General features: G+C 37.1%; 1 protein-coding gene across 13 annotated transcripts in view; it reads left to right on the top strand.

Annotated features, from left to right (window-relative positions):
• HNRNPC (heterogeneous nuclear ribonucleoprotein C) overlaps positions 1–13,599 on the top strand; it is a 54,897-nt gene extending 41,298 nt beyond the window's left edge. For 11 of the 13 annotated variants that reach the window (XM_015068238.3, XM_015068244.3, XM_015068235.3 and 8 more), the window contains 4 exons: positions 11,914–12,074; positions 12,614–12,727; positions 12,970–13,130; positions 13,230–13,599. In XM_015068238.3, the coding sequence (XP_014923724.1) occupies positions 11,914–12,074; positions 12,614–12,727; positions 12,970–13,130; positions 13,230–13,313 (520 nt within the window). In that variant the 3' untranslated portion in view covers positions 13,314–13,599. The remainder of the gene's footprint in view (positions 1–11,913; positions 12,075–12,613; positions 12,728–12,969; positions 13,131–13,229) is intronic. The other 2 variants (XM_015068245.3, XM_015068243.3) reach the window with 1 other exon arrangement.
• The last annotated feature ends 1,161 nt before the right edge of the window (positions 13,600–14,760 follow it).

Here is a 14,760-nt window from a genome sequence, read left to right as displayed (position 1 = left end):
GCTCTGAATTAAGTGGTGTTCTGGTTATGACCTCTAATGCAAAATTAGCCACTGCTGTTTTAGGATTCTACTTCATGATATTCTTAATCCAGGTAGACTTTGTCAAGCACCTTGACATCGTTTTTTTTTTTCTTTTTTAAAAATGTAGCTTTATTGAGACAGATGTATAATATATAACATTATAAAATTCATTTTAACGTGTACAATTCAATTTAGTATATTTAAAGTTGTGCAGTCACGATCATGATTTAATTTTAGAACATTGCATCACCCCAAAAATAAACACCTTACTTATTATCAGTCGTATCTATTCTTCTATCCCTAGGCCTGCCAACTACTAATCCATTTTCTATCTATAGATTTGCCTATTCTGCACATTTTATATCAATAGATTCATATAATATTTGTCTTTTATGGCTGGTTTCTTATACTTTATAGTTCATAATTCATCTATATTTTACCATTTGTTAGTACATCATTCCTTTTTATATTCCATTTTTATGGGTGATAACCACATTTGGTTTACCCATTCATCAGTTGCTGAATAATTTGATATGTTTCTACATTTTGAATAATGCTTTTGTGGACATTTGTATGTACATTTTTGCATAGACATGTGTTTTCATCTGTCTTGGGTACATACTAAGAGTAGAATTGCTGGCTGTAATGGTATTTCATTTTTAACCTTTTGAGGAACATGCCATACTATCTTTACAAAGCAGCTGTACCATTTTGCATTCCTGTCAGCCATGTATAAAGGTTGCACTTTTCTTCACATCCTTGCCAACACTTACTTTATTACCTGTCCTTGTTATTTAACTATAGTAGTTCAAGTTTGAATAATGTTATCCCGTTGTGGTTTTGATGTGCATTTTCTTACAAACTAATGACGTTGAGGGGCACCTGGCTGGCTTGGTCAAAAGAAAGAGCACAGGACTCTTGATCTCGGGTTGTGAGTCCATGCCTCACATTAGATGTAGTGTTTACTAAAAAAATAAAATAAAAAATTATGGTGAGTAATCATGGGCTTATTGGATATCTATTTTTAGAAAAATGTATTCAGATCTTTTGCTTATTTTTATATTGAGTTTACTTACTGAGTTGTAAGGCTTCATATATTAAAGATACAAGTCTTGATACAACATCCAATACTGACATTTTTGATATTATTACTGTTTTTAGTTTTTTATAGTTTCACGATTCTGCTTTGTGATCACAGGAGATGTGTTAACTACCATTTTATACAAAGAACCTTTAGGTTTGTTTAGTTTGAAAGAGCAGGAGAGGGACAGGAAGAGAGGGAGGTGTAGAGTATCCCAAACAGTCCCTGTGCTGTCAGCGCAGAGCCCAACACAGGGCTCGATCTCAAAAACGGTGAGATCATGACCTGAGCTGAAATCAAGAGTCACTCTGGTACCCCACAAATGAATTTTGAGCAGTGTTTCAATATGAGAATTGTAATGACTGAGGATTGCTCTTCAGGCAGGAAGTTAGAGAACCCAGACTGCAGTTTTGAAATAAAGCTACAAGGAATTTGAAGGAATATCCAGGAAATCAGTCTTTCAGGGAAAGATACGTAGGATAAGATGATAATTTAATCTCTTAAAGACTGTAATCCCAGGAATAAGAGGAAAAGGTCCACCAAATATAGTTTGACTTATTCAGGCAGATCAACTTTTTTCCCAGGACTTTATTACTTTATAGTAATAAATGTGTTACTATTGTGAGATTGATTGGGGCTTAAGAAGGGAAATAGGTTAATATTGTAAAAAACATACATAATTGCAAGAGAAAGTTAGTACTGGCATTTTTTTGCGGGTGAATTCCTTAACAGCAGGTATGACCTGATAGTCTCATCACATCCCATTATAGGCACAGGATCTGATTTTTATTTTGGGGTAGATTATTTAGCTTTTCCAATAGTTTTCATACAGCTGGGGGAAAAGCAGATTAGTGCTTTTGGCTTTCCAGCTATAAAGATAGGTTTGATTTGTTGCATGCTGATAGTGTGATTTGTGACAAATCTTTCCTAGAGGCTAGTTTAGGAGAGGCATTGTTGTGTTCACCAGGGATACTATAGTGGAAAATAAATGGTCTCAGAGAAGGTAGGTTGAACACATAAAAGCATGTTAAGGCATCTTTAGCTTTTATGAAATGAGATGAGAAGACAGTGGGGAGAGTTGAACTGAGGAGTGAGAGGATCTTATTTGTATTGTAACAGGATTAGTCTGATTGTAGATAATAAGTGGCTGATAGAATTAGCTAGATAAACAATCATTTGGGAAAGTACCCTGGGAGGTAGACTTGGAAATGGTAAGTAGTAGGTGAATTTTGAAGTTAATAAAGACCAGTTCACTTACACATCACTGTGAAGGCTAAGAGAGGAATCAGATGTCACCAAAGTTTGGCCTGCGCAACTAGCGACTTGGAATTTGCAGAAATAGTGATAGAAGAACATAGGGGAAACTAGGTTAAGGAGTGACTATCACAGATTGGCCATTGACATGTTTATTAGACATGTTTATTATTGAGAGATGTTATATAGGCAGTTGTTTATGTGGAGAGATAGTAGTTGTCTGCCCGTAGGTCACAAAACCACAATACTGGGTGAGTAGAGACAGAAAATAGAGATCATTAGAGCACTGCAACTATTAAAAACTAGGGAGATGAGGAGTGAGTTCAAGTGATTGAAAAATGCCATAAAAAAAAGCTGGGGCATCTGGGTGGCTCAGTTGGTTAAGTGTCCGACTGCAGCTCAGGTCATGATCTTGGGGTTTGTGGGTTTGAGCCCCACGTTGGGCCCTGTGCTGACAGCTCGGCGCGTGGAGCCTGCTTCGGATTCTGTGTCTCCGTCTCTCTCTGCCTCTCCCCCGCGTGTGCTCTGTCTCTATCAAAAATAAAGAAAATGTAAAAAAAGAAAAAAAATTTTAAAAAGCTGGACAAAAACCAGAAGCATGAAGTGTCCCAGCTGTGTGAATATGTATTAAAAGAGTAGAAGGATGAACTACAAATGTTAAGTAATATGAAGATCGAGAAATGCGGGGATCATTGGTGACTTGACAAGGGTAGGTTTGGGTAATGGTAGGGGCAGAAATTTTACAAAGAAGTTCGAGAATGGAAAGAAATTGAAGACCTCAATAGGGTACCTTTTTATATATAGCAGAATTTACTCTTTCAGTGTATTATTTTAACAAACATAGTATATTCAAGTTACAGTATCTACCAGGATATCAAGATACAGATAGATCATGCTTCTCACAAATTCACCGTGAAACTCTTTTTCTAGTCAGTTTCTCCACCCTATTCCTAGCAACCACAAGTCTGTTCTCAGACAACTCCTTAAAGGAAATTTCATTGTAAGCAAAAGAAGTGTACCCTTTGACCTGGATGTAAATTGAGAATATAGGAATGAGTGGTCTTACATGTTCTTAACATACAGTTTATAAACAATATTTGTCATAAATACTGTTTTGTAATTTCAGCTTTATTAAAAAAAAAATTTGACAACACCTACAGTTTATTATCTTTGGGAAAGACCCAAAATGATATGTGGGGAAGTGTATGTGTTAACATTATGACAAATGAATAATGTTATAATTTTGGCGGAAATTGTGTCAATTAAAAGATGGTCACCTGGATATAAAGCTTCCTAAGCAGAAGCAAAGACAGATTAAAATGTTTTTCTTTTTTTTTTTTTTTAATGTTTATTTATTTTTGAGACAGAGGCAGACAGAGCATGAACAGGGGAGGGTCAGAGAGAGAAGGAGGCACAGAATCTGAAACAGGCTCCAGGCTCTGAGCGGTCAGCACAGAGCCCGACGTGGGGCTCGAACTCACGGAGTGTGAGATCATGACCTGAGCCAAAGTTGGCCGCTTAACCGACTGAGCCACCCAGGCGCCCCTAAAATTTTTTTTCTTAACATAGTCTTGGATCCGGTACTGTTTCTGAAAGGATTGATCAAAGCAACCTTACATATTGCTCAGATTATTTTTCATTTAGAAAGTTTTGAGATGAATTTTCAAATTGTCTTTCCTGGAAACCTCTGGTTTTGTGTTAACAGCTTTCCAAATGAATTTGTCAAGACAAATCACTGTAATTTTAAGATGCAACTTTTTACTTTTTTTAATATATAAAACTGGATGCATCCTGAAATGAGTATGTGCAATTAATTTTTTTCTTCTCTTTGAGAGTTGCAAATAAATCAGTCAAGCAATTTTTAATCAAATGTATCTTTGAATTTGCAAAAATACTCGTAAGTGTTAAACCAACAATTCTTTGTGAAAGAAGATTGTAGAGCCAGTTGTTCGTTGACAACTTTGGTTCTACGTATACAGGGGCTGTCTATGTATATGTCTATATTGTAAGCAGGAATGCATGTGGTGTTCTCAACCTTGATCATTGTTCTTTGGGTAGTGTTCTTTAAAAAAAAAGGTAGTTAGGTAATCTTTGTTTTCCTTTAATTACAAAATAGTTTTTTTTTTTTTTAAGTTTTTAACGTTTATTTATTTTGAGAGAGAGCACATACCTGCGTGAGCAGGGGAAGGACAGAGAGGAGAGAGAATCCCAAGCAGGCTGATACTGTCAGTGGGGAACCTGTTTGGGGATTGGTCCCTTGGGGCTTGATTCCAGGACTATGAGATCATGACCTGAGTCCAAATCAATAGTTGGACGCTTCACCCACTGAGCCACCCAGCCATTATGTATGAAATGATCCTGTGCAGCATACTGGTTTGTCCTTCAGTCCCTTTACCATTAATATGAGTAGGGCTTGCTGTTTTTCCAGTCCTACAAATCTGTATCCTTAATGGGCCATTGGATAAAGGCAACATGAAGAAAGTTAAGGAATACAAAGTACAACCATGCAAATTTATATTGGTAATTGGCACTCTAACCATAAATTGTGTTAGGGAAACAAATTTAACAGTTGCATTCACTTCAGTCCTTCTCTGAAGAAGACTCACTAAGGCAACATATTTGTGGAAAAACTACTTGCTACTAAGGTTTAGAAATTGTCTCTTACTGGGCCTCCTGGGTGGCTCAGTTGGGTAAGCATCTGACTCTTGATTTTGGCTCAGGTAATGTTCTCACAGTTCGTTAGTTCAAGCCCCACATTAGGCTCTACACTGACAGTGCAGAAGAGCCTGCTTGAGATTTCATTCTCTCTCTCTCAAAATAAATACACATAAAAATGATTTTAAAATTATCTTACTTTAGAAATAAAACAAGTTATAAAAATTTAGCTAGTTGATTTATTTTTAGGCACAAAAGCAAGCATTCTTACAACATGAAAGGTTTTTTGGGATCTGTTTTTGGTATGACATAGTTTCATATTTACATTTTAATGTAAATCTGAATTAAACGCGTTACAGATACATTTTTAAGCCCCCCCCCCCCCATTTCTTACATAAAGCAAAGTCAGTGGCATACTCATGTATTTATTTAAGTTTGTTTATTCTTGAGAGAGAGAGAGAGAGAGAGAAAGAATCCCATGCAGGCTCCGCACTGTTAGCATGGGGCTCGAACCCACCAACTGTTGAGATCATGACATAAGCTGAAGTCCAGTGCTTAACCAGCTGAGCCACCCAGGCACCCTATCAGTAGCCTACTCATAAGTCTTTGAGATTTAAATAAATATATACTATTGAAATTACATTAGGATGAACTTAAAAAAGTTTTTTTTCCTAAATTCTTAAATTCTAGTTGGTTAAACACAGTGTAATACTGGTTTCAGGAGTAGAATTTAGTAATTCATTACTTACATATAACATCCAGTGCTCCTAACAAGTACCCTTGATACTCCTCACCCATTTAGCCTACCCCCCAAACTCTGCCTCCATTAGCCCTCAGTTTGTTCTCTATTGTTATAAAGTTTGCCTCCCTCTTTTTTTCCCCCTTTGCACGTGTTCATCTTTTTTCCCTAAATTACACATGAGTGAAATCATATATTTCTCTTTCTCTGACGGTCTCTATCCGTGTCATTCATTGCAAATGGCAAGATTTCATTTTTTTGTTTATTTTGAGAGAGAACGCACGTGGATGAGGGGTAGAGAGAGGAAGAGAAAGAATCCCAGGCAGGCTTCCCGCTGTCAGTGTGGAGCCCAGCACGGGGCTCAGTCTCATGGTTCGTGAGATCATGACCTGGGCCAAAATCAGAAGTCAGACACTTAACTGACTGAGTGCTCACACCAAGACACCCCAGGATTTTTTGATGGCTGAGTAATATTCCAGTGTGTATGTGTACCACATTTTTATTGATTCATTAGTCAGTGGACACTTGGGCTCTTTCCATAGTTTGGCTATTGTTGATAATGCTACTATAAACATCAGGGTGCATGTACCCCTTTGAATTTGTATTTTTGCATTCTTTGGAAAAATACGTATTAGTGCAATTGCTGAATTTTAAGGTAGTTCTATTTTTAACTTTTTGAGGAACGTCCTTACTGGTTTCTAGAGTGGCTGCACCAGTTTGCATTTCCACCAGCAGTGTAAAAGGGTTCCCCATTTTCCACATCTTCACCAACATCTTTCGTTTGCTGTGTAGTTAATTTTAGCCATTCTGACAGGTATGAGTTTGTACCTCATTGTGGTTTTGATTTGTATTTCCCTGATGATGAGTGATGTTGAATATATTTTCACGTGTGTGTTAGCCATTAGGATGTTGAGTAAAAATTTTGGTTTTTAGTTATTTGTGTACATGTTAAAATGAATTTTATGCTACAGTGTTTAATTGTGCATTTAAGGTAACTTGATTATGTTAATTCTATCACATTAAAAATGAATAACATGATTTTATTTATTTATTTTTTTTAATAACATGATTTTAAAAGTCTGAGGGGTTGTACTGTCTGTAGTCTAGTGAAAAAGTTTTGGTAGTCTTAAAGATAATGGAAAATAGTTACCTAAATCATTCAAATATGTTTTCATAGAAGCTCTTTTTTTTTTTTTTTTTTTAATTTTTTTTTTTTAACGTTTATTTTTGAGACAGAGACAGAGCATGAACCGGGGAGGGGCAGAGAGAGAGGGAGACACAGAATCGGAAGCAGGCTCCAGTCTCTGAGCCATCAGCCCAGAGCCCGACGCGGGGCTCAAACTCAACGGACCGTGAGATCATGACCTGAGCTGAAGTCGAACGCTCAACCAACTGAGCCACCCAGGCGCCCCCATAGAAGCTTTTATAAAAACTGGGAAACAGAGGTGCCTGGATGGCTTAGTTGGTTAGGTGTCTAACTTACGCTCAGGTCATGATCTTATGGTTCATGAGTTTGAGCCCTGGGTAGGTCTCTGCTGACATCTTGGAACCTGCTTCAGATTCTGTGTTTCCCTCTCTATCTGACCCTCCCCTGCTTGCTTGGGTGCTCTCAAAGGAAAACATTTAAAAATTTTTAAGAAAAAAAGTGAGAAAGAAATATTCTTTTCAAATTCTCAAAGATACCAATTGCTGAAGGCTTTGGTTCTTGAATAGTTTTTAAGATTCTGGTATTCATTAGTATCAGTCGTCTTGTGTAGTGCAATGCTTAGCTTCAGTCTACACCATCCAAAGATAAAGTAAAATTTGTAAAGTCTTTTTCTACAAAACCATGCAGAATGTAATGTAAGGTGTGTATTCTGAAGGTTTACCCTGGATAAATCGTTGGGAAACCTGTAGTTAAAGTTGTAGATTGTCATAGAGTACACTGACAAGAATCAAACTCAGGACAGTTAATAGGTCTTCACTTAGGGCTTTAGTTTAAAAAAACTAAGTGAATTGTTAGTGTGCTAGTTTCTGTGTAGAGTCATTTTGGGTACAGAGTTTGAGGTATCTGTCATCAACTAGTAATTACTGGAACTAGGATGGAAAAAAATCTCTTTTGGCTCTTAAACTCTATACATAATATTTGCTATTGTGTCACATTGATTTCCATGGTTTCATCTAGATCTATCCAATAGATTACTTCTATTTATTCATCAGGATTTTGTTCCTGTCACTTTCTTAAGATCATGCCTTTTGTATAACCTGGATTGTACATAATTTCCCCTGTATTTCTCTAAATTGAAGCACGTTTTGAGGTGTCTAGCTAGCTCATTCAGTGGAGCGTTATGACTCTTGGGCTCATGATTTTGAGCTCCATGTGTGGTGTAGATTACCTAAAAAAATTTTTTTTTAGTGAGTTAGAGCACATTTCTTAGAAATGAGCAGTCATTTTAGATTTGGTCCTGATTTGCTTAAGTAGAATGGAAGATTCCTCTCATTTCTGCCTCAGTGATTTTTAACCTTATTGGGAATAGGTACATTTGTAGAATTTTAGCAGTTTCAGAGATGCTTACACATTCCAAAGCCCAAACAACATGGTAGCCTATAAAATCAATCCTAGGAAAATCAAAGGTAAGCAGGAAGAAACACCATCTTGAAATCCCATTATAGATCATAATGAAGCAGAAGAAAATACCTAACACTTGAATGACTTTTTTAACATATTTGTGGGCCTAAGATATCTGGCAGTTATTTCCAGAATTGATAATTTGATAATTAATATTAACCTAAACCATCATTTTTAATCTATCTAAATTTTTAAGACCTGAAGGCAGGTGTGGTACATTAAACAAATAAATTCAGGAGAATATAGATATTTACTAATATATTCTAGTTGTTTCTGCTTTGGTAGTGATTGAAATTTAATACTATTAATCAGGGTTTTTGAGACCCAAAGATCACTTTTACATCTAAGCATTTAATAAGCTTGACTCTCTAAACTTCATTTATTTAAGATTTTTATTTTTAAGTAATCTCTACATCCAACATGGGCTTGAACTTAACCCCAAAATCAAGAGTCACACGCTAGACTAAGCCAGCCAGGCGCCTCTATAAACTTTTATTTTTATTTTATTTCTTTAAAGTTTATTTATTTTGAAAGAGCAAGAGCGAGCAGGAGAGGGGCAGAGAGAGAGAATCCCAAACAGACTCCATGCTGCCAGCACAGAGCTGGCTGGACCTGGGGCCATGACCTGAGCCAAAACCAAAAGTCTGACACTTAACCAACTGAGCCACCCTGGCGCCTCTGTAAACTTCTAAAGTTTATTTATTTATTTTTGAGAGAGTAGGGAAGGGGGAAGAGAGAGAATCCCAGCCCTAGAGCCCAATCCAGGGCTTGAACTCATGAACGGAGATTATGACCTGTGCCCAAATCAAGAATCAAGACACTTAACTAACTGAGCCACCCAGGCATCCCTAAACTTTTATTTTTAATAAATGACTTGTTAGGCGTATGTTTTGCTTAGAGATTAGGACAGAGTTCCTTTGTCTTACCTGTTCAGATAATTAGCTGGCTCATGTGTGATCAGAAGTGATTTAGGTTTTTTTTTGTTTTGTTTTGTTTTTTCCGGTATTTTAATTACCTTTTTATTCTGGCTAGATTTTATACCGACACTTAATGTCCAGATTGCTGGTTTATGGGGCAGTCATAACCTATTTAGGGTTTCTAGTGCTTTTTCCTTTGGTAATAGTGAAACTTGTATGAAGGCTTTTTAAGGACTTGGGCTTTATCAATTATCAGTAGGGGATCAGCACATGATGTTCATCTTAATAAGGTTTTCTTGTGGGGAAAATGGTTACTTAAATTTGTAGCTGGTTTTTGAAGGTGTCCTACTCAGCTTTGTAGTTCCTATCCCTTTGACCTTGAGGGTTATCATAGTAGGTATGGTTTTCTTCTCATGTTTTCAGTCATACACTTTGAGATTTTACAAGGAAGGTCTACTTAAACTTACTTCTTCCTTAGAGTTTTTCAAGAGTTCATTTTTGTTTGAGTAGCAGTTAAGTTCCATGGCACTAAAAGCCATTCAGCACTAACAGTTTATCTTCCAAAATACACTTTTGTTCTGAAAATTGGAGCATTTGACTTGAAAACTGCATTTCTTGCCTTATTTTCATTATCGATTTACCTGCATTGAGTGAAATTGTATATTTCCAGTGCGGTGAAGTATAAGGAATGTGAACTGGCAAGGTCTTTGGTTTGGAGACTTGTGCCAATGACAGTGAGTGGGTTGGTTAGGAGGGGTAGGTTAGATCTCTGAATCCAACAGGATTGGGCCATGAGTTGTTCCATGCCCAAAAATAATGGATTAACTCACCATCATTGACTGAAACTGCTTTTAAAGTATCTTCTTCCTCATTAACAAAATTGTCTACTGAGCAACAACCTCTGTAGAAGCACCAATACCTCCCTACCTTCTAAATCATACATTTTCTTATTTCCTGGAGCTCAAACATAAAAGTGATCCTTAAGGGGTGCCTGAGTGGCTCAGTCAATTGAGCATCCATCCCACTCTTGGTTTCAGCTCAGGTCATGATCCCAGGGTCTTGGGATTGAGCCCTGCACTGGGCTCTGCACTAAGTGTGGAACCTGCTTAAGATTCTCTCTCCCACTCGTCTTCTTTCACACTCACGTTCTCTCTCGAATAAAAAATTGTTTTTAATAGAGCTTAAAAACAAGAATTATGAGCACTTCAGTAACTCTTAACATCATTTTTCACTTGGGAAATCAATAACTGCTGTGTTTCAAGGGTGGTCTTGACTGAAAACTGCTTAAGTGAAAATTTAGTTGTGCCCTCACTTGTTTGGCAATGTACATGTGCTCTTTCTTAATTTAGGAAAATGTTCCTGTGATAGCTACTCCTAGGAAAAACTAAAATACTACTATGTTAAAGTATAATGGAAACATTTTATATTAAATTGGGTTGAGGAGAAGAAAATTCTCTGAAAGACCATATAAAATCACTGTTTTCACTACCAGGAGGATTGAAACCTTAGAGATTCAGAGATTAGCCACTAATGAAGTATATTACAGGGAGAGTCCACATATATGAATTACATAATTTTAATACATCACATTTGCTCCTTAAAACTTTGGAAGTTAGGCAGAGCAGCACTTGGTGTGGGTAGTTTTCGTAGAAAACTGGGCCTTGAAATTAAGTTAGTTACTAAAAAGGTGCAGAACTAGAATTGTAAGATTTTTTTCCTACTGCTATGTCTTACCTTCTTATGCTGCCACAGTATTTTGTAAAAATGACATGGAATGTAGAGATTTTCTAAAACTGATACCCATGGAAGAAGCTTTTTGTTGTGCTTTGAATTTTCTCTTTACAAATTTACAAATTGTAGAGCCATACTTCCCCAGTGGAAGAACCAACTGAGCAACCAGTGTCTGTATTTGAGAGCTGAATGCATGCTGGGCATTGGATTTAGGCACTAGTGAATAGCAAATAAGACAGACAATATTCTCCATCTTGTTGTAACTATGAGTACATCTTATGTTTAAATGTTGTTAGAATTGATCATGGCTTTTTATACACAACAAACACATTTGAATGGCTCTTTGTTTTTATAGTCCTAAACTGGTTAATCTTGGCAGTTTTGTGTGGTTCATTCTATTATCACAAACTAGTTAGCAGTAAGGATTTATCTGTATAATTCTGTGGATAATAAAAATCAGGGATTTAGCTAACAGTAAATATAACACTGTTGGCAGACACCAGTAATTTCAATCCCTTCTTGTGAGAACTTTATTTGGGATTGTTTTTATGTTTGTTTTTTGAGTTATATATTATGTGTTGTGTTACTATGTATTGTAACACGTATAAAAAGAGATCAATATAGACTATTCATTATAAAAAGCAGTGCTTTATTGATACTGCCCTAGTACAAAGGAGGTTTTTATGTCCATCCCTTAAGATCAACCAACTATCCTTGGGTATGCATCTTCTTGGAGTAGCTGCAGTATTCAAAGCAGCAAAGAAGAAAGGTTTGAAGTGGACTTTTGAATGAAATTAGCCAAAAGAAACAAATAGACAATGAATATTATTCTTGTATAAGATCACTGTTGGGTCTTGCTGACTTAATTTTAGTTGTGAAGGAATTCTGTTTTCTTTTTATCCAATAGGATGTATAGTTACCCGGCACGCGTTCCTCCTCCTCCTCCTATTGCTCGGGCTGTAGTTCCCTCAAAACGCCAGCGTGTATCAGGAAACACCTCACGAAGAGGCAAAAGTGGCTTTAATTCTAAGAGTGGACAGCGAGGATCTTCGTCCAAGTCTGGAAAGTGTATGTATTACTGCAGTTTGGTGATTCTGCTATTTTCTTGTGTTGAAATAGGGAAATTAGTGCAGCCAATAGTCAATTTTTATACAAATAGCTCCACATTATCAAAACAGTGGAAGAGGAGAAGGCATTGATTCAGGGGCCAATTTAGACTGCCTTCTATAAGTTACATAAATTACAAGGCCTTGGTAATTTGAAAAAAGTTGCTAGACTTTAGGGAGCTAACTAAGCATTTATAAATTTATGAAATTGTAGGTCAGTAAAAACAGTACAAAAAATGCTTTCAAATATAATTGAGGTCTTTAGCGGGCCTACAAAAGTAAGATTCTACTGCTAAGTGAGCAGGCACATTAGAAGTAGTTTTTAGCTACCAGCTATAAAACCGAGGGTCCCCACATTACCGGGAGAATATGGTCCTGGCTCCATTTCTCCCCAGTGATCTTCTGGTGGCTACGGCCATATGGTTTAGCTGGGGATGAGTTTGGCAACAGGTAGCTTTCTGGTATAGTTGATTCTAATCTAGAGTTTTGTTTGTATTAAAGTGAAAGGCGATGACCTTCAGACCATTAAGAAGGAGTTGACCCAGATAAAGCAAAAAGTGGATTCTCTACTGGAAAGCCTGGAAAAAATTGAGAAAGAACAGAGCAAACAAGGAGGTAAATGGTTTTCCTGCTTGTTGGGTATAAAGTTGGGTTAGCCACCTAAGATAGTTGAAGGTATATGTTGGAGTAGTGGGATATAAAGCAATTGAATATGAAACTTGGGGAGTTTGAATTGGGAAGGGCATTTGTGTGGGAGGATTTAGGTTTGTGCTGCAGTTCTATGATCATTAGTGGGGATTGTCTACATCCTGTGGACATTACTTGCCCCTAGACAGACTTGTCCTTCTCATCCCCAGTAGAGATGAAGAATGATAAGTCAGAAGAGGAGCAGAGCAGCAGCTCCCTGAAGAAAGATGAGACTAATGTGAAGATGGAGTCTGAGGGGGGTGCAGATGACTCTGCTGAGGAGGGGGACCTACTGGATGATGATGATAATGAAGATCGGGGGGATGACCAGGTGAAAACCACGGGAAAGGAAAGAAAGAGGTGGTGGAGGGGGGATCAGGGACACATGGAGTGCCTCTAACTCCATCCTATTTGTGTCTGTTTCTCACAGCTGGAGTTGATCAAGGATGATGAAAAAGAGGCTGAGGAAGGAGAGGATGACAGAGACAGCGCCAATGGCGAGGATGACTCTTAAGCACATAGTGGGGTTTAGAAATCTTGTCCCATTATTTCTTTACCTAGGCGCTTGTCTAAGATCAAAATTTTCACCAGATCCTCTCCCCTAGTATCTTCAGCACATGCTCACTGTTCTCCCCATCCTTGTCCTTCCCATGTTCATTAATTCATATTGCCCTGCGCCTAGTCCCATTTTCACTTCCTTTGACGCTCCTAGTAGTTATGTTAAGTCTTACCCTGTAATTTTTGCTTTTAATTTTGATACCTCTTTATGACTTAACAATAAAAAGGATGTGTGGTTTTTATCAACTGTCTCCAAAATAATCTCTTGTTATGCAGGGAGTGCAGTTATTTCCATTCATACATGAGCTCAGTAGTTGTGCTTCCCTAACTGCAAAGGCAATCGCTTTAGTTGAGTAGCACCTGAGAGCAGCTTTGAGTTAGAGGTATGTGTGTTATACCCCACATAAGAGTGCTTATGTGGGGATGTTCAACACAAATGTAACAATGTATTTTTGTGAATGAGAGTTGGCATGTCAAATGCATCCTCTAGAAAAATTAGTGTAATAGTCTTAAGATTTGTTTTCTAAAGTTGATACTGTGGGTTATTTTTGTGAACAGCCTGATGTTTGGGACCCTTTTTTTCTCAAAATAAACAAGTCCTTATTAAACCAGGAATTTGGAGAAAAAAAACCCTGGTTTTTTATTTTTGTAGTTGATAATTGTTTACTTCCAATTCTTTGTTTCACAGCGGCTTCCACAAAACCCTTAAAATGTACTAAATATATTTTTCTTTGAGTCATAGTCATTATGCATACCAACATACACTACTCAGACGATGTATCATTGGGGTGGGTATTGTGTTAAGGAGACAAGTTACTTAAATTCTTTTGCAGAATGGCTCTTCTTTCCAAATGAAAAGGTTTGGGAACTACATTAAGCCTTTTCATCAATGTTTTGTGGTCCAGTTGGCACCCTTTTTGAGATTTTTGTTGTGTGCTAAATTGTTTTCTCCTTAAATACATGAGGCTCAGACATGTCAAGATTTTTGGAAAATTGAAACAACTGGAGAACGAAGTTTCTTTTTTCTCCCATTTTATCCTTTTAATTGATATAGTCCCAGTTGCTTCCTGGATTGAGTCTGTGCCTCACTGTTACTAAAAATAGGAAAGCTCTTTCTTTACTTCTCTTCTATAGTATATAATCTTGCAAGGTTACTGAGAACATGTATTTTACTTTAAATTGGTTTAATCCCTGTAATTTTTGCGCCTTTGCCAATATGATTAAATTGTTGTGATTTTTAGTCACGATACTAATTAGCACCCAGACTTCTAAGGACAGATTTATTAAACAGCTTCTAGATTTGTGATGTTTGCCTAATCCTGAAAGGTCCAGTTTATTTATGTTTTATACTTCAGTTTCCAGCCGAACAGGGCAAAAACATGGTTAGTTTAGACTACTATCAT

Source organism: Acinonyx jubatus, chromosome B3, assembly GCF_027475565.1.
Source record: "Acinonyx jubatus isolate Ajub_Pintada_27869175 chromosome B3, VMU_Ajub_asm_v1.0, whole genome shotgun sequence".
NCBI classification, from domain to species: Eukaryota; Metazoa; Chordata; class Mammalia; order Carnivora; family Felidae; genus Acinonyx; species Acinonyx jubatus.
Note: the sequence above shows the minus strand (reverse complement) of the source record. Positions and strands in the feature narration are given on the sequence as shown.